This window comes from Lycium ferocissimum, chromosome 11, assembly GCF_029784015.1.
Source record: "Lycium ferocissimum isolate CSIRO_LF1 chromosome 11, AGI_CSIRO_Lferr_CH_V1, whole genome shotgun sequence".
Lineage (NCBI taxonomy): Eukaryota > Viridiplantae > Streptophyta > Magnoliopsida > Solanales > Solanaceae > Lycium > Lycium ferocissimum.
The window spans coordinates 39,857,615-39,876,388 of NC_081352.1; the positions used below are offsets into that span (position 1 = coordinate 39,857,615).

At 44.6% G+C, this 18,774-nt stretch overlaps 1 protein-coding gene across 1 annotated transcript; it reads left to right on the forward strand.

Annotated features, from left to right (window-relative positions):
* Positions 1 to 12,132: 12,132 nt before the first annotated feature.
* LOC132037191 (ubiquinone biosynthesis O-methyltransferase, mitochondrial) lies at positions 12,133 to 18,327 on the forward strand. Its single transcript, XM_059427665.1, has 9 exons — positions 12,133 to 12,401; positions 12,778 to 12,867; positions 13,657 to 13,735; positions 13,958 to 14,035; positions 15,407 to 15,455; positions 16,004 to 16,053; positions 17,342 to 17,491; positions 17,762 to 17,842; positions 17,947 to 18,327. The coding sequence occupies exons 1-9, from the start codon at positions 12,148 to 12,150 to the stop codon at positions 18,070 to 18,072; spliced, it is 957 nt and encodes a 318-aa protein (XP_059283648.1). The 5' UTR covers positions 12,133 to 12,147; the 3' UTR covers positions 18,073 to 18,327.
* Positions 18,328 to 18,774: the final 447 nt, after the last annotated feature.

Below are 18,774 nucleotides of genomic sequence, written 5' to 3' on the forward strand. Positions count from 1 at the left end.
AAATGAGGGCGGCGAGCGACGGGGCCGCCGAATCCCCGCCGACCCGAACCCCGATTGACTCGAGGGAGGGGCTCAATCGGCAAAACACCGTGGATCAAGAGAATGCGCCCTACCGGCCACCGATCCTCTAAGAACTCATAACTCCGTTACATTGTCTCGGACCAAAGCGGAAGGAGCCGGAGGCACCGAATGACGGCATTAATTTGCGTCGATTTTCGAGATGTTGCACAGAACAAAGAGCAAGCAATTGCCGAGCAAGGAATGGCGATTTCCGGTTGCAAGGCGGACAAGGGGAAGTTGGGTCGGAAAAGGCCAAGGGTACAGTGGAGAGCGGAAGGAATGAGCCGCGGGTGGTCGAGAGCAATGATTCTGGGGCCGGTTCCTCCACCGAGGTCCTAAAGATGCTTGAGACTTTGGCAAAACGGGTGGACTCGACCGAGAAGAAGGTTGAGACATATAACTCTCGGGTGGACCAGATACGGGGGCCCCGCCTTTGCTGAAGGGGCCGAATTCGAAAAGGTACATTCAAAGGCCTTTCCCACCGAGTGCGGCCCCAAAACTGATTCCAAAGAGGTTCAAAATGCCTGACATACAGAAATACGACGCACCGCCGGACCCGCGCGAGCACGTGACCTCATATACCGCGCCATAAAGGGCAATGATATGGAAGAAGACGAAATTGAGTCGGTATTCTTGCTGAAAAAGTTTGGGAAACTGCGTCGAAGGGAGCGCCGACGTGGTATGACCATCTCCCGAGCACTCGATCACGTCGTTCGAAATCGGGCCGACGCCTTCGTAAAGGCGCGTGCGGTGCCATCAAGGTGCGGGCCGTAAGGCCGACATCTTCGGATTACGCAAAGGGACGATGAGTTACTAAGGGAGTTCGTCTCCCGGTTCCGGAGAGGAACGGATGGAATTCCCCCGGTGCCAGAAGAATGGGCCGCACAGGCTTTCACAAAGGGGCTCAATATGCTAAGCTCGGTTGCCTCGGCCAAGTTGAAGGAAAACTTGCTAGAATACGAGGCCGTAACATGGGCCGATGTCCACAATCGGTATGAGTCGAAGATTCGGGTAGAGGATGACCAGCTCGAGCTCTCTCGGTGGGTAAAAAATGAACGAAGCTTCGAGAAATCGAGGAAGGGTTACGAAGCGAAGTCCGAATCGACTAGAGAAAGGTTTCGGCCATACTCGCACCGGAGCGACCAAATTTCAAGACGGAAAAATCAAGGGAAGGCCGAGCCGCCTCTCGGTCGAGGTAGCGAGAATGGACACGCGTCCGGCCCCGAACGCCGGGGGCCCTCGTTCAGAAGCGATACCGGGAGTTCAGCCAGCAATAAAGGTCCTCCAAGGATTTCGGAGTACAACTTCAACGTCAGTACCTCGGATCTTGTCTCGGCCATCGGTCGTGTTTCGGATGTTCGGTGGCCGAAGCCACTAAGGACAGATCCCGGACAACGGGATCCGAGCATGGTTTGTGAATATCACGGAACCCACGGTCACAAAACTGAGGATTGCCGCCAGTTGAGAGAAGAGGTAGCCCGGTTGTTGAAAAACGGCCACCTCCAAGATCTATTGAGTGAACGAGCCAAAAGCCATTATAAGGAGAGAGAAGTTCATCGAAGGATCGAACCAGTCGAACACCAGCATGTGATCAATATGATAGTCGGGGGGATTGACGTCCCTAGGTGTCCGGTAATGAAGCGGACAAAGATCTCCGTTGTTCGGGAAAAGCGTGCCGAGATCATTTATCGGAGCTTCCATCTCCTTCGACGACGCGGACGCGAGGGCGTCATTCAACCGCACGATGACGCGTTGGTAATTTGTACTTATCTTTAAGACTATGGTTAAACGTATCTTGATTGATCCGGGTAGCTCGGCCAACATAATTCGATGGAGAGTGGTCGAACGATTGGGGTGCTCGACCGAATCGCGAAGCAACCGGGTACTCGGCGGGTTCAACATGGCGAGCGAAACCACAAAGGGGAGATCTCTTTTGCCCGTAAACATTGAGGCCACCATTCAACAGACCCTGTTCTACGTGATCGAAGGGGACATGAAGTATAATGCGTTATTGGGCAGACCCTGGATACATAGCATGAGGGCGGTGCCTTCAACATTGCATCAAATGCTGAAATTCCCCACCTTGGGGGGAGTGAAAACCATCCGCGGTGAGCAGCCCGCAGCAAAGGAGATGTTCGCTGTAGAGGAATCAGCGCCCCGCACGAGGAACCGGCTCGAAAAAAAGGGGTGTAACCGGAGGGAGCCCCCCAATAGCAATCAAAGAATATCGGGGCGGATCCGGAGTACGGAGAGGATGACTTCGGGATGCCCCGATCTTTTGTCACGCCAGACGACTCGGACGCAACCAAGTCGACCATAGAAGAGCTGGAGCAGATCATTCTGTTCGAGTTCCTACCAGACGAAGGTATACGGGCACGGGGCTTACCCGGAGGCTCGGCACAAATTAATTGAGTTTCTTCGAGCTAACGTCGATTGCTTTGCATGGTCGCATATAGATATGACGGGTATATCACCGAAGTGGCTTCACACAAGCTCGGCTTGGACGGTAAGTTCTCCCGGTGAAAAAAAAAAGGAGGCCCATGTCGGAGTCAAAGCATGCCTTCATCAAAGACGAGGTAACAAAGCTTTTAAATATGGGTTCCATCGGGAGGTGAAATATCCGGATTGGCTTGCTAATGTGGTGGTGGTGCCCAAAAAGGTAATAAATTTCGGATGTGTGTCGATTATAAAGATTTAAACAAGGCGTGCCGAAGGATTCATTCCTACCGCACGTCGATAGAATGATCGATGCCACGGCCGGCATGAAATGTTAAGTTTTCTCGACGCTTACTCCGGGTATAACCAAATCCGGATGCACCGGAGGATCAAGAGAAAACATCCTTCATAACCCGATATGGGACTTCTTTGTTATAACGTCATGCCTTTCGGATTAAAAAATGCGGTGCAACTTACCAACGCCTAGTTAACGAAATGTTCGAAGAACATATAGGAAAAACGATGGAAGTTTATATTGATGATATGGTTGTTAAGTCCACGGAAACAGAGGACCATCTAAAGCATTTGCGGGAAACCTTCGATGTGCTCCGCGGATACAACATGAAGCTTAACCGGAGAAGTGCGCCTTCGGGGTGAGGTCCGGCAAATTTTTGGGCTTCGTGGTATCGAGCCGGGGGATCGAAATCAACCCGGACAAAATCAAAGCCATCGAGGACATTGAGGTCGTGAACGGCAAAAGGGGTACAAAGGCTCACCGGGAGAATAGCGGCGAGTCGCTTCATATCGAGGTCCTCGACAAATGCCACCGTTTCTTCTCTTTGCTCGAGAAGAAGAACGACTTCGTTTGGACACCGGAGTGTCAAGAGGCTCTACGAGAGGCGAAAAGGTATTTGACCGACCCCGTTCTTTGCACACACCGAAGGCCGACGAGCCGCTTTTCCTCTACCTAGCTGTCTCGGAGTAGCGGTAAGTGGCGTTTTGGTCCGAGAGGAATCAGGTACGCAATTCCCTGTCTATTATGTGAGTAGAACTTTGGGGGATGCAGAAACCCGGTATCCTCATTTGGAAAAATTGGCGTTAGCATTGGTAAGCGCCTCCAGAAAACTCAAACCTTATTTTCAATGCCACCCTATACGTGTTGTGACCACTTACCCTTTGAAAAATATCATGCATAAACCGGAGTTGTCCGGTAGGTTAACAAAATGGGCTGTAGAAATTAGCGGCTACGACATCGAGTATAAACCCCGAACGGCCATCAAATCCCAAGTCTTGGCCGACTTCGTGGCCGACTTTGTGACTATGGTCCGAGGTCGAGAAGGAACTCCTGGCCGACCTCGGGAAGAACCACGGGCATTTGGACTCTACATACGGACGGGGCCTCGAACCTTAAAGGTTCGGGTGAGAATCGTCCTCAAAAGTCCGGCGGGGATATCATTCGACGATCGATTAGAGCGCTAAATTGACTAACAATGAAGCCGAGTATGAGGCTATGATTGCAGGTTTGGAGTTGGCTCGAAGCATGGGAGCCGAATTCATCGAGGCTCGATGCGACTCGCTCTTGGTCGCAAACCAGGTGAATGGTGTTTTCGAGGTCAAAGACGAACGGATGCAGAGGTACCTCGAGAAAGCCCAAGTGGTACTCCACAGATTTAGAGAATGGACCGTGCAGCACATACCGAGGGAGCAGAACAGTGAGGCCGACGCCTTGGCTAATTTAGGATCCTCGGTTAATGGGGAGGAAGTCAACCTCGGCTCAACAGTACACCTGACAAACACGGCCATAGAGACCGGGCGCGCTGAAATATGTACGATGGGCTTGACCTGGGATTGGCGCAACGGTACATCGACTACTTGCGCGATGGTAAGCTCCCGAAGGACCCAAAAGAATCGCGATCGCTACGGACCAAGGCTGCACGCTTTTGCTTAGTGGATGACCAGTTGTATCGACGCTCCTTCCTCGGACCCCTGGCCAAATGTTTGGGGCCGGGCGAAACGGAGTACGTGATGAGAGAGATACACGAGGAGAAACTGCGGCAACCACTCGGTGCGAGAGGCTTTGGTACGAAAAATAGTCGGGGGCGGTTACTATTGGAATCGGATGGACGAGGACGCGAGAAATTTTGTCCGAAAATGTGAGGGGCTATCGAAACATGCCCGATGATCCGTCGGCCGGGGAGGCTGTTGCGCATTCGGTCATCTCACCACTGGCCTTTCATGAAGTGGGGAATGGACATCGTGGGCCCGCTACCCCGAGCGCCGAGTAAGGCCGTTTCATTACGTTTATAGTGACTATTTTTCTAAATGGGTTGAAGCACGGCCTTCGAAAAGATAAGAGAAGGAAGTGATCGACTTCGTATGGGATCACGTCGTCTGTACGCCGTTTCGGCATCCCTGCCGAGATAACTTGTGATAACGGCCCTCAGTTCGTGGGCAGCAAGGTCAACAGTTTCCTCGAAGGATTGAAGATCAAGAAAATCGTATCAACTCCGTATCACCCATGCGCGAACGGACAGGCAGAATCCACGAACAAAACAATAATCCAAAGTCTGAGGAAGAGGCTTGAAGCGTCGAAGCACCGTTGGAAAGACGTATTGCCGAGGTCTTTGTGGGCTTACGGGACCACGTCCAAGTCGAGCACGGCGAAACTCCATTCTCGTTGGTTTACGGGGCCGAAGCTCTTATCCCCCGTAGAAGTCGGTGAGCCGACTCTCCGTTTCGAGGTACTCGCGGGGAGTCAAACGAGGAAGCCATGGGGTGTGAAACTTGACCTCGCGGATGAACTACGCGAATGCGCGTCTATTCGCATAGCGGCCCAAAAACAAAGAATGGAAAGATACTACAACCGGAGATCCAGCTTTCGGCATTTCCAAGTGGGGGACTTAGTGCTTCGAAAGGTCACCTTGCACGCCAAAAACCCCGACGAGGGAAGGCGGGTCCCGGTGGGAGGGCCGTACAAGGTGACCGGTATAACGGGCAAAGGATCGTACCGGTTAGAATCGATGGACGGGCAACGACTACGCAACAAGCTGGAACGTGGCTCACCTAAAGAGATACTACGCTAAGGTATGGGCCGTATTCTCTCATTAACCTTTCTCATTTTTGCAGGAAGTCGAGAACGGATGGAAAATAGAATCTAGGCACGAAAACACGTGTTGCACTCTTTTCCTTAGTACGGTTTTGTCCCAAAAAGGGTTTTCGACGAGGTTTTTAATGAGGCGACAAGTACGTGTTGCGAACGATGAAGCGAAGAACATAACGACACTCGCCCGACCTCGAGGCTCGGATCGGTCTTTGAGGAGTACCATGCCCGCGCCGAAGATGACACCGATCAAAATAGACGGGAACATCCAAAATTTGCTACGGCAAAATAAGGCCGACCACCGACAAACGCGCGACCTCGATGTAAGGACCAAACGATCATAATGAATCGTGTCCCGTCAAAAATTTGCTACGGCAAAATAAGGCCGACCACCGGCCACGACCCCGATGTAAGGACCAAACGATCACAACGAATCGTGTCCCATTCTTTACATTTGCTACGGCAGGAAGGAAGAAAGAGTCAAAAACTACCATATGTACAAACGTTTCGCGAAAATAAAGTTGTCAATAGCTGTCAAAGTTAACAACTTCCCTTTAAATTGTACTCTGCCAGATAGTAAAGGCAATCGGCCCAAAACTCAATAAGACCCCCAAACGGGGCTGCCACTCTGTTAGCCAAGGCTGAGAAGGCACCGGCCCCAAAACAAAGCCGAACTAAAATGTCGACTCTAGTGAAACGGTCCTCGAAATTCGGAGACGACCGAACTCTCGAAGAGTCGAGTAAAAACCGAACAAGCATGATGAATCGGTGACCCCGAGTCACCTTATCATGAAAACGGACCAACAATCGCAGTAAAGATAATGACAAACATTCAAACGAAGAAGCTGAAAAGATACACTTTTCATTTATATACAACGGATGTTCTTTACATCAAGAAAAAGAAAAATGAAAGTTCTATGAAAATGAAAAATAAAAAGATAGATGCCAAAGTAATGGCTCTACACTATCCGGCATGGCTAGAGGAGGATGAATGCTCGGACTCGGTCCGCTCGGAGTCATCTGACTCAGACCCGAGAGCACGGTTGACCTTCTCCTCCAATCCTTTGGCTTCCAGTATTAGGGCGGAAGGTTCTCGGCCGTGCTCAACTTGCTCGAGGGTGAGGCGCCGAGACTTCCACTTCTCATATTCAGCAAGAATAGCAGTATGAGCCTCGGCCGCCTCCACACTTCTCCATGCTCCCTCCAAATCGGCTTCAGCCTTGGCCAGTTTGGCTCCCAAATGAGCCCGGTTTCTTTCGAGGTCATCTTTCACATGGTTGGCCGCGTCCAGCTCGGCCTTAAGGCTGTCATTAGCTTTATTCGCCCCCTCGAGTTCGGTTCTAATACCTTCACATATCCGGGCCCGCTCCTCGGCCTTTTCTTCCAAAATCCTGCTGCGCTCGTTGAACAAGGCAGCCTCAGACTCGAGCTGCCGGTTCCTCTCGAGCAAGCCCGCAGCGTCGGCCTTCGCCGAGTACAGCTCTCCCCGAAGTTGGGAAACCGTGGCCTCGAGTTCATCCGACCGCACAGAGAACTGGGTTTTATCCCGGTTAAGGGCGATCTTGTCGGCCTCGAGACTCCGTTATAATCGGTCATGGCGGCCAGTCGCCGCCAAACGACGGTTCTCTCTCCTTAACCGCGTCGAGCTCGGGGCGAAGATTGGCTAGCACGGCCACCGGCTCGGCTCTCCTCCTTCTCCTGAAGAAGGTGTTGATATTTCTCCGTCTCCCGGCCCTGGGCATCGAGTTGGCCCCGGAGATCGTCTATCTCGTGTTGGGCACGAATGAAGGCCTCGTTAACCAGCACCACACTCTGCAGATAAGACAAACCAAAGGACTTAGGCGAAGAAGGGATGGCATTCTGAGAATAAAATTTACAAGGGTGGTTAAGGACCTTACCCGGTTGCCTGCGTGCATACCCTCGTTGATAAGGCAACGCCAAGTGACCCCGGCCATTTTGCGTTTGTCGAATCCGAGACAAGAGGGCGCAAATAGCTCGCTACGCCCGGCGGGCGTGATAAGAAGCTAAAGTCTTCGGGGACGGTGACTACGGCGATCGGGTTCTCGGGATCCACGCTCGGAGCGGGAAAACATTCGCGAAACTATCACGGCACCGGATTCGGATGCTCGGTTGGCCGGCCTAGTGGCCGGGGAATAGGGAGGTGCCGAAGCTTCTTGCCGCAAGAAGCGGAGGAGTCCCGGAACATGTCATCAAAGTCATCCCGCGTTGAGCGGGTGGATGAACTTGGAAGCGGCCTCGGTGCTTTCGGCAAGGCGGGGGCTCCGCGATCACGGCGAGGTTCGTGCCGGGAGATGGACGAACACACGTGGGGGCTTCGATCTCGGTTCTCCGGTGCCTTTTCACCGGCCTTCGGCGGCGACCGCTTCCCCGGATCTTTTCCTTTGCGGGGGTATCTTCGAAGAAGTTTCACCTGAAATGTCGACAAAGTCAATCGACCGAAGAGGGACCGGTGAAAGTATTTCTTCCGCACCTGAGTGTGGGGCAGGAACCAACGGGCCTTCGCCGATAGAAGGAATGGGCTGAACGGAGGCCGCCTCCTCCGGATGGGGCCACAGAAGGGACCGGGCCGACCCTCCGAACGACGATGTCGGGCTCGGCCTCCCTCGATGACCGGGCAACACTCCGTGCTTTCTTCCTTTTTGTTGTCGGCGCCTTCTCGGAAGTCCTCTTTCTTTTGGCGGCATCGTCAAGGACACGGGAAGAACCCGCCGTGTCGAACCCGGATGACGGTGCAGGACAAGCGGTTCCCGGTTCTGGCCTCGAGGCCACCGAACCCTTGGGCAAACCTGAAAGGCAAAAGCAATGACGGAGATAGTGAATTCAAAGGGCCACGGGCAGTAGGGAGCACAACAAACACGTAATGGAATAAACATATTACCGTGGTTTTGCGCCACCCACCGGCCACGAGACAGGTGGGCCCATGTCCGATTCTCATAGGGGTGCTGGCGGAGGAGCGCAGTAACCCATTCGCTCAGATCGCGGATGACGGGAGGAACGTATCCGTTGGCTGAGTAAAGGAAAAGAGAAGGCAATGAGTCGACAAGATCAAAGAATGAATAAAAAACAACTAAATGCATAAGAACGATTGCCCAAAAATTCGAGCTTACGCTTATTGTTCCATTCTCTCGGAAAGGGCATGTAGTCGGCAGGGATGATGTCCTCGGTTTTCACTCGGACGTACCTCTGCCGGCCCTACCCGGTCTTCGTCCATCTTCGAGAAGAACGGATTCCGACTGCGCTTGACAAGTTTAATCACGCCGCCCCGGAAGATCCTTGGGGAATACAGGCGTATTAAGTGGCTCAGCGAAAATTCCTTCTCAGCGTTATTGGCGAGTAACCGGAGGCAGGCAACGACCCTCCAAACGATCGGGCCGATCTGTGCCAGAGTCACCCGTGGGTCCGGCACATATCGAGGATGACCGGATCGATCGGAGGGTCGGTTTTGAGGGTAAAAGGATAAGTGTACACGTACAAAAATCCCTCTCGGTAGTCGGTGATTCGTCGGGCCCGGTACGAAAACCCTCGCGGGCGGGTGTCCCGCCGCAGTCGGCCCGGACCACGTCGAGCTTCTCCTCGGTGATCGATGAAGGATATCGATTCACGTCGTATCCCCTGTCCGAAACCGAGGAAGGCTTATCGACCTCGAGGTCTTTGTTAAAGTTGAATTTGGCCGGAATAATGTCCGAAACCGCGAGCTCGATTTTAGCGGGGACGCGGGACCGGATCCGGGGGTGACATCGAAGGAACTCGTGGGAAGTGGACTCGGACATCTCGAAAGTATGAAAGGAGAAGGGTTTAAAAGTGAAAGGGAAGCGAAGGAGCGGTAATTCGGGGATGACGAAACAACGACATGGAACCAAAACGATTGGCGAAATCAACTCTTTTGCATTGATTTCGAGTTAATGAGTCAAACAGCAAGTCAGATGCAGCAGATAGCAATTTTTGGGAATGTGAAGGAATGTAGAGAAGAGAGGAGGCTGAAGAGAAACAGAATGTGAAAATGGTAAATGAATAGGTAATGGGCCTTATATAGGCGAGGAAGGGGAACGGTTACCGAGGGTGACCAATCGAATAGCGCCGCGTGTCCCCATCATTAATGAGAGGCGACTTAACATGACGTGCAAAAGGCGGTTGGCAGAGGCATTACGTAGTCATTCCCGCCAAAATGTGAAGATAAGAACGAGCTGGCCGAGTCACCGGTTTCTAAGGTTATTCACTCCCCGTTACCCCGATGGATCAGCGTAACGAGGAGTGAGGGGCTATCTGTATACGGTCAATACCGGATATAACGTAAACCGATGAAATGAGGACCGAGGGAAAGAAGAGAGGAACGTGCCCGATGACATTCGGGCTAAACCGGAGGGGGCCTGGCCGGAGCGAGCAAGGACACCATTTGGTCCACCACCTTTATCGTCGGTCCGAATGGTCGTTGGTCCGGTATAGCCGTTGTTCCGGTATAGCCGTTGATCCGCATGGCCGTTGTTCCGGTTTAGCAGTTGATCCGCATAGCCGTTGTTCCGGTTTAGCAGTTGATCCGCATAGCCGTTGTTCCGGTTTAGCCGTTGGTCCGTGTGGTCGTTGGTCCGGTACAGCCGTTGCACGTGAGCCACGCGTCAGTAGCGTCCTGCCATGGTCAGCCACCAACCATGCGTGTGTCAGACGGCGCCGTCAGTCTAATCCCACCAAATCCGTTCAGGGCTGTCCTTGTTATTATTATTTTATTTAGTTCACATTGTACGAAGCCCATGGGGGCAGCACTATAAATATGGGACACCCCCCTCCTTTGGAGGGGTTGGCTCCTTTACTTTTCAAGAACATTTGTAAGAGAAGAATCTCATATATTTATTCTCCCTCTCATTCATTCGGCCAAGGCCATTTATTTCTAGAATTATTGCTAATAATATAATTCATTGCTCATAACGTTTATGAAATAGAGGAGTATAGTTTATTCTCGAGCTTGTAGCAAAATTTCTTTTACAGTTTTACATAGCCCAATTTTCGGGGCGATATTTTACACAACAAATGTTTCTCCGGGTGTTCTTTTATACACAACTTCGACTACGTGGAGCACTGGTGCTTAACCAAAAAGATAAGCGCTTTAACCTTGTAAACTTTTTATCCAAATCCTTATTTATGCCACGTGTCCAAGCATAGTTTATTCTTTTAGTTTTTTATTTTTTATTTGGTCTCCAAATCCCTCATTTTCCCACCCTCCTCTCTTCTCTTCGCGTTAATCCTGAACACGATTGCAAAGCCGAAGTTAGTCACTAAAGAATATCGAATGCGACATGATTAGGGGTGTTCATGGTTCGGTTTGGGTCGGTTATTGGTTAAAATTATAACCAAACCAATTTAGTCGATTTTTAAATGTCTAAAACCATAACCAACCCAAGTAAAATAATAACCCCGGTTTGGTTATTGTCGGTTTGGTTCGGTTTTTCAATTTATGACTAGCGTGACAATTCAAATATCTCTCTCTACATTCTTCAATTTCTCTTATGAAGTTCTTTTTTATCATACGCAGGGCGAAACTTTTACGATATTGAGGAAAGACATGCTTGATTGACAATGTAAAATGAAAAGAGATAGTAGGGTTTTACTTTTACCCTTATGCTTACGACTTATTAGAGTTGAGGCTTGGATTGTTGGACTTGGACGTATTCTTTTAAGACATGGGCCTTAAAAATAAGTAGACCAAAATTAAATTAATAATTAAAAGGTATAAAATATCTTTAATTATTTATGAAAAGTTAATATTATACATATAAATAATTATAAATTTTATGTATATAATTATCGGTTTGGTTCGGTTATTTATTCGGTTATTTTTTACTATAACCATAACCAAACCAAATACTATCGGTTTTTCAAATTTAAAACCAAACCAAACCAAATGTCGGTTTTTTTATTCGGTTTGGTTAAATTTTCGGTTTGGTTTTGGTTTTAACCAAAGCTGACAAAACAACCCTAATCAAAGGGAGGAAAGGGAACCCGGATGGTAAAAGAGCCAAGGAGGCTAGGTCATTTGACGTATATGTGATACGTTCTAAATTAAAGCCTGCTAAAGTTTCTTAAACTTCAGAGTTAAGGCATCTAAACTTTATAAATTGAATCATTGTACATTTTAATCTGAGAATTTTGCGTTCAACTCTAAGAAGCCTCTAACTACATGTGCTTATCATATATGTAGTATCAATTCCAACAAATAATAATAATAAAAAATAAGGTTTTTCAATGCCGATTGGGGTGGATTCTTCCCCTAGCTAACGAATAGATCTTGACGGAATTGCCACATATGAAATTGAGCATAATTTTGCAAACAAATAGCTCCGGCTACATTTTAAATAGGAATATCCCAAAAATAGCAATTTGTGCACTTCTCCCGACATATACACTTCACAGCCCATAGAAAACAGTTTTGGGCCCAATTTCATGACGGTTCCACCTAGCAGTGCAACACAAAAATTATTTCATGAGCACAAAACTATTGTCTCTTATAGCTTACACGTTTCACCATTTTTTCTTCAGGCATGGCTTCAAAGATGGTTATGAACCGACTAAGATCCCTCTACAGAATCTCTCAACTCACCGATATTCGTTTCGATAAACTCAGACACAATAATTTCAAATTCCCATTTTGTAATCAAGTAAAATGGCGTTCTTATTCCGAAGCTTCTCAGCCAATTCCTACAAATCCTCCATCACCTAATACGTCTACAAATACAACTACAAGTTCTCTCAATGAATTTGAACTTGCCAAATTCTCAGCCATTTCTGAAACCTGGTATTTTTATTTCAAAAGTTTCCGCAAATTTTTTTAATTTTTTTTCCGCATTGTATTTATGTAGCACAGTTCGAATATCGAGAGTCAAATATTTAAATTTTGACCATGAATTCGAACATAGAATCTTCAAGTCTCGTAATTTTTTTTTTACATATATTTGGAAGTTACGTAAGAAGTATAAGTCATGATAATTAACAATTTAAAATATTTAAAAGTCATATGAAAAAAATAAGGCTCAAGAAAAACTGTTTTGACTCTGGAATCCAAAAGGTGTCACATAAATTGGGACGGAGAGCGTAGTAGTTAGTTATGGAATTGCAATTATTGAATCTTTTTCATTCAATTTGCTTTCTTTGATACGGATGTGCAAATTCAGGTGGGATGCAGAAGGACCCTTTAAGCCATTACATCTGATGAATCCTACAAGACTTGCTTTCATTAGGTCCACTCTTTGTCGGCATTTCAGGTAATTTTCACCAATTGAAGAATGTCATGTCTGAAAAGATTACATTTTATACAAAGAGTTTTCTCCTATTTCAATTAGTACTTGTTTCCGTGCCCTATTTTTAGGACCAATGTTTGATACCTCTCTATAATAAAGATCGCGTATAAGCAGCATCTCTCTCTATAATAGTCAAGTTTTTTCGGAATCGATTTTTTATGTTATATTTTACTACTCTATAATAGCATTTTACCTATAACAGCAACAACCAACTTTATAACAGTACACTCTTTGTTAAATTACCCCCATATAACAACTATCTTCTTTTTTTTGGTAATATAATAATTAACCATCTTTATAAAAATAGAATATCTATGATTACCAATAATAAGTGTAGAGATTTGACCAAATATTTGGTCCTTTAATACACTATTTATGGCAAAGAATATCATATGAATAAATATATTTTCATCATTAAAAGATCTTTCTAGTGTGATTAAGCTTAGAATTTGGCATTTTAAAATTAAAAATTAAATTTTATGCATCTTTTTTGCCTATAACAGCTAAATATTATTTAAATGTCAATGCTGTTATAGGTATATACCAACCGTTCTCTATAACAGCCAAAAAATTCCGGACCAACGATGCTGTTATAGAGAGGTTTGACTATATAATATTGAAGTTGGAGGGATATGTGACTTGTGTTAAAGAAGGGTTTAGCTAGATTTGTTGTTCATATCCTTCTTCTTGCAACCTATACTTATCTTTGCTCTTCCTATATCTTTGGAGGCTAAAACTTTTTCATTGTATCAGAAAGGATCCTAATTGCACTAGACCTTTTGAAGGACTGAAGTTCGTTGACGTTGGTTGTGGAGGTGGAATCTTATCTGAGGTATACATTCTTCAAGCTTAATACTCATTGGAGATCACTTTTACCTTTGCATAGGCAGATTACTTTTCTCCTGTGATCACCATTATTAGCCTGCTATTTTTATATGTACTGTTATTAGCCTAGTTGAGACTTTGACAATGGCTGTGTCACTCAATGAAGTGAATGTTTATATTAAGCATGCTGCAAGATATCACACGTATCTCATTTTTACTCGTTATTCAGCCTTTGGCTCGAATGGGGGCAACTGTCACGGGAGTTGATGCTGTAGACAAAAATATTAAGATTGCGCGCCTTCATGCGGTATGTTTTACTTAAATGTTTCCATGATGCTCCATTAAGCTGCTGGTTTTACTCCTGTCTGGTTATTGTAGAGTTTCTTTAAGGATCTTTGACCTTAGATATCATAAGTATGACATTAAAAATTTACAAGTCTTATATTGATTCTGAGTTTATTGTGTTTCCTTACCTTGAGGAACAATTACTATTTTGCTCTGTCAAATTATAGTTCATTTGAAGGTCACAGAGCTTGGGATGGAAGAAGGGTTCAATATTTAGAAAGGTTTTCAGCTGATCACTTGAATGTTTACTGCCGAGTTAGAGGTCCTCAATATTGACAAGAAGTGCAAGAAAAATCCAACATAGAATATTATTTTCTAAATCCACAGGATGCGGCCTGTGATCCAATGTTTATTCATCTTGGTTCAAATCCTACTTAGACTTAGAGGTCCACTAGAGATCAAAAACTGTTGAAGAAACAAGATCTTTCTCTTGATCCTTCTAGGCCATCGGAAATTAAAGAAATGGTTCATTATTGGGTGGAAGGAACGACAATCTGGACTTGAAAAGAATATTATTGTCTAGAAGGGTCCAAAGAAAGATCCTGTTCAAATGATTGCATTTAAGATGCAGAAAAACCAAATTTTAGTCCATGTGGCTGTGTCGTATATGTAGGATATTAACTCCTGGTATATGTATTAAACCAGTATGATTGAGGTCCTTATTTTTTTTCCAAAAGACAGTATTCAGCATATGCCCATATATATAGAGTACTGGATCATAGAACTGATTTACTTCCATTATATACAGCGGTTAAGGTTAGCACATATCGACTCAGCAATATGTTTGCTGTTTGTTAAGCTATAAATGCGATCTTAAATTGTTCTAGTATTCATGGTTTCTGGTGTCCAATTCTGATAAATTCGTTTCTCAAGAGAAATCCTGATAAAATTGATGTTGCATTATTTTGAAGTTATATATTCTTACGGTTGAAGGGGAGCCTTGACGTAATTGGTAAAGTCACTGCCGTATTGACCAGGAGGTCACGGGTTTGAGCCGTGGAAACAACCTCTTGCAGAAAATGTAGGGTGAGGCTGCGTACAATCGACCCCTTGTGGTTCGGTCCTTTCCCGAACCCCCCATATAGCGGGAGCTTAGTGCACCGGGCTGGCCTTTTTTTAAAAAAATAATAATATTTTTACGCTTCTTCCAGTACCTTTGGGTCAGTTTGGCTGTGTAAAGAATGATGTAGATAATTTACAATTATAGTTTTTGAATGGTGTTAGTTCTGCCTATAGTCTTTCATCTCTTCATGTGATACCTGCACAGATACAACAGACAAACCCATTCCTATGCTATATAGTGGATGCTTATGAATACTAATATTTCTTTCAGGATTTGGATCCACAGACTTCCTCAATTGACTATCGGTGCACAACAGCTGGTAATATACTTGTTTGATGAGAATTAAGTCCAAATTATGGTGACTTCTATTTGCATGTTAATAAAATGATCAGACATTACCTAAAAAGGAACAAATCCAGAGCAGGTTTAGCTGCCAGAGTTTTTTGTTCCTTCTTTAGTTAAGAATAGGAAAACGAGTCTGTTGTTAGGTTTGCTTTCCTGAAGAATATTAACGATATCCATCTCAGTTTATAGTAGCAAAAGGAATTGACTTTGCCAGGATGACTCTGCCTAATTAAGTTCCAGACCAGCTACTTAAAATGTTCAAGGAAATCATGAATCAAACTCAAGTTGTAGTAGTTATATGGCGATTACTCTAATGTTAACAGGGACAGGGAATTGTTAATGATTTGATGCCTTGTTTATGTTGATAATTTTAACTATGTTGTATAACAACCTTAGCTATTGACATATCTGTTGAAACTGAGGAAAAAAGTTTTGTCTGCTTTTATTTTGTAAACACTGTGTTTAGTTTAATCTCAAAGATTTTTCTTCACTAAATGACCCTATTGAAATGTTATGTCACAGAAAGCCTGGTTGAAGAACAGAGACAATTTGATGCTGTGCTTGCTCTAGAGGTATGACTTAATAAGTAATAGGCTAACTTTGTTCTAGGATTTATTAACATCTACAGTACAATCCAACTATTATAATAAATTGTACTTCCATCATTTGTACCTTTTGCTTTGGAAGCTTTTCATTATTTATTTGGAGTTTACATAGTACACTGTGTAAAAGGCTTGGTCGTTTAAGCAGTTTTACTCTTTTATCGCTTTGTTGCACTTGCTCAAGTCTAATAACTGGTACCAAGGTTGTGGCCTAGCGGTCAATGGAGTGGGTGAAAACCTTGGACAGCAAGTTAAATCCTAATAAAGACAAAAATACCAGCTGATTTCTTTCTATTTGCTGAAGCCTTGGTAGGCAGAGTTATCCGGTCTCTGAGGTGGTGAAGTCGAGGTTCTCGCAAACTAAGCCCGAACACCACCTTTAAGAAAAATCTAATAATTGAGGGCTCTTAGAGCTCACACAGGTCTGTCATACAGGGACAGATACTGACACATATGGAAGGATGTATGTTATTTGATACTCATACTATATTTAAGTAAATAGTATTTGATATCGATCTAACAGGTCTGTGATAAATATTTGTATAGAAGCTTCAAGCCCGAGTTATCGGAGCAACCATTGAAATAAGGAAGTCAAGCCAAACAGGCAGTGACACAATCCTAATTAAAAAATATTTGTATCCGCATAAACGTATAAAACTAATAGGAGTGGAGAGAAAATATATGGGTCTAGTTTAAAGGTGCTTGCAACTCCTTGTTTTTTGCTCTTTCTTAAAATCGGTTTGCATGTTCTCTATTCTACAATTTATAGTTTGGTTGGTTATATTAATTTTTATTTAAGCTGATGAACAACCATATACTGGAGTAATATAAAAGTAACCTCTTAATTGATTGAGCGTGAATAATATTTGACAAAGCAATGTATGTAACGAATATGTGCGACGAATTCTGAATGCTGAAGTGAAATGTAAAAGTTGGGTCATATTGAAGTAGGGTGGGAAGTGAATATTTGAACTAGTTTTAAAGGTGCTTGCAAGTCCCCGTGTTGCTCTAAAAATCCGTCTGTAGATGAATAAGAATATACTGGAGCAGTTTAGAAGTAACCTCTTAAATGATTGTGTGTGAACAATTTGTCACAAACCAATTGATGTGATGTACATGAGGTAGGAATTCTGACTGGTAAAGTTAAAATGTAACAACTGGGGCAATATCGAAGGATTCTAACCTCCCCTCTTTAGAGGACCCAAACTCCGACCTAATCTCTTCTAGTATGTGTATCTAACTCTACCTATTTTTGTAGGTGATTGAGCATGTAGCAGATCCTGCTGGATTCTGCAAATCGCTATCAGCATTGACCATTCCTGGTGGTGCTACAGTGATATCAACAATTAATCGTTCAATGAGAGCATATGCAACAGCAATTGTTGCAGCAGAGTATCTCCTACATTGGGTATATATATTTAGTAGATCCTACTAAATTCTGTTGCTCATTTTTGGTTGATGTGTGAACTTATGTGGATTGATTTCATTGCAATATTTAAATGGTCCTGACATGTCCCATACATATGTATGTATGATATTTGTGCATGTGAGTTTTGCTGGTGCTCTTTGAATATATAGAGGCAGGTCTAGAGTAGGTGTTTTTGGATAGTTCCAATGTGTTCTTCTACCTGAAATTAAAATTCCAAACATGTTCTATTGTTGTAACTGGACTTTACAGCTTCCCAAAGGGACACATCAATGGTCAAGCTTTCTAACACCAGAGGAACTAGTCCTTATTCTTCAGCGTGCTTCTATATCTGTAAGTGGATTACATGCCTTTTATGTTTTTCCAGCTATATCATAATCAAGCCAATATCTCTCTGTTTGTGCCATTTGAAATGGTAATCTTTCTGCATTTTATAGGTGCAAGAGATGGCTGGATTTGTATACAGCCCTTTGACGGGTCGCTGGTCCTTGTCTGATGACATCAGTGTTAATTTCATTGCTTTCGGAACGAAACCAGCCAATAGGGATGAACCTCTAGATTAAGTTGGAATAAAGTTGTCAATCTTATTCTGCTCTGATCACTTTAATCCATCTTGTAATTGTATGTAATCTCTTTCTTCAGTTTATTTGCACCGGTCAATGCAATGCCCAACGGCTCTCACATTTTCTGTTTCCCTTAAGAGGGATTGAGCTATACCATTTTTCTTTCCGAATATTTTGAATTACATCAAGTTATAGGCAAATTTCAGAATTGGAATATTGTAGGGAGACTGAAAGTCTATCCACGACTAATACTTTTGTTCTTTTATTTTTTTGGAGGTCAAGTTTTTTCTTGTTCTTATGATTTTACTTCAGTTTCTTCTGATACAAAATAAGGAGTGACACCAAGCTCTGATCCAAAATCTCGATACGATCTTTCTAAATCAATTTATCACCGGCACCGGAACACACCATTCTATACTACTATACTGAATAGCATGATCAAATCAAGTTTAAGAGTATTGTTAGAAAAGTTTGGAATCATTGGTCGGGATGAGGCTTGGTAGTTCAAATTTTAGAAAATTACTCTCAATTTCGAACATATAAGTCGAAACCTTGACAATTTTTGAACATATAAGTTGAAATTTAAAACTCTGATAGTTTAAATTTTAGACATACATATTTGAAGTTTAACCTTGACTAGCCTAACAATAATAATAAACACATATATGACGCACATGTCGGTGGTTTCTTTGCACATCAATA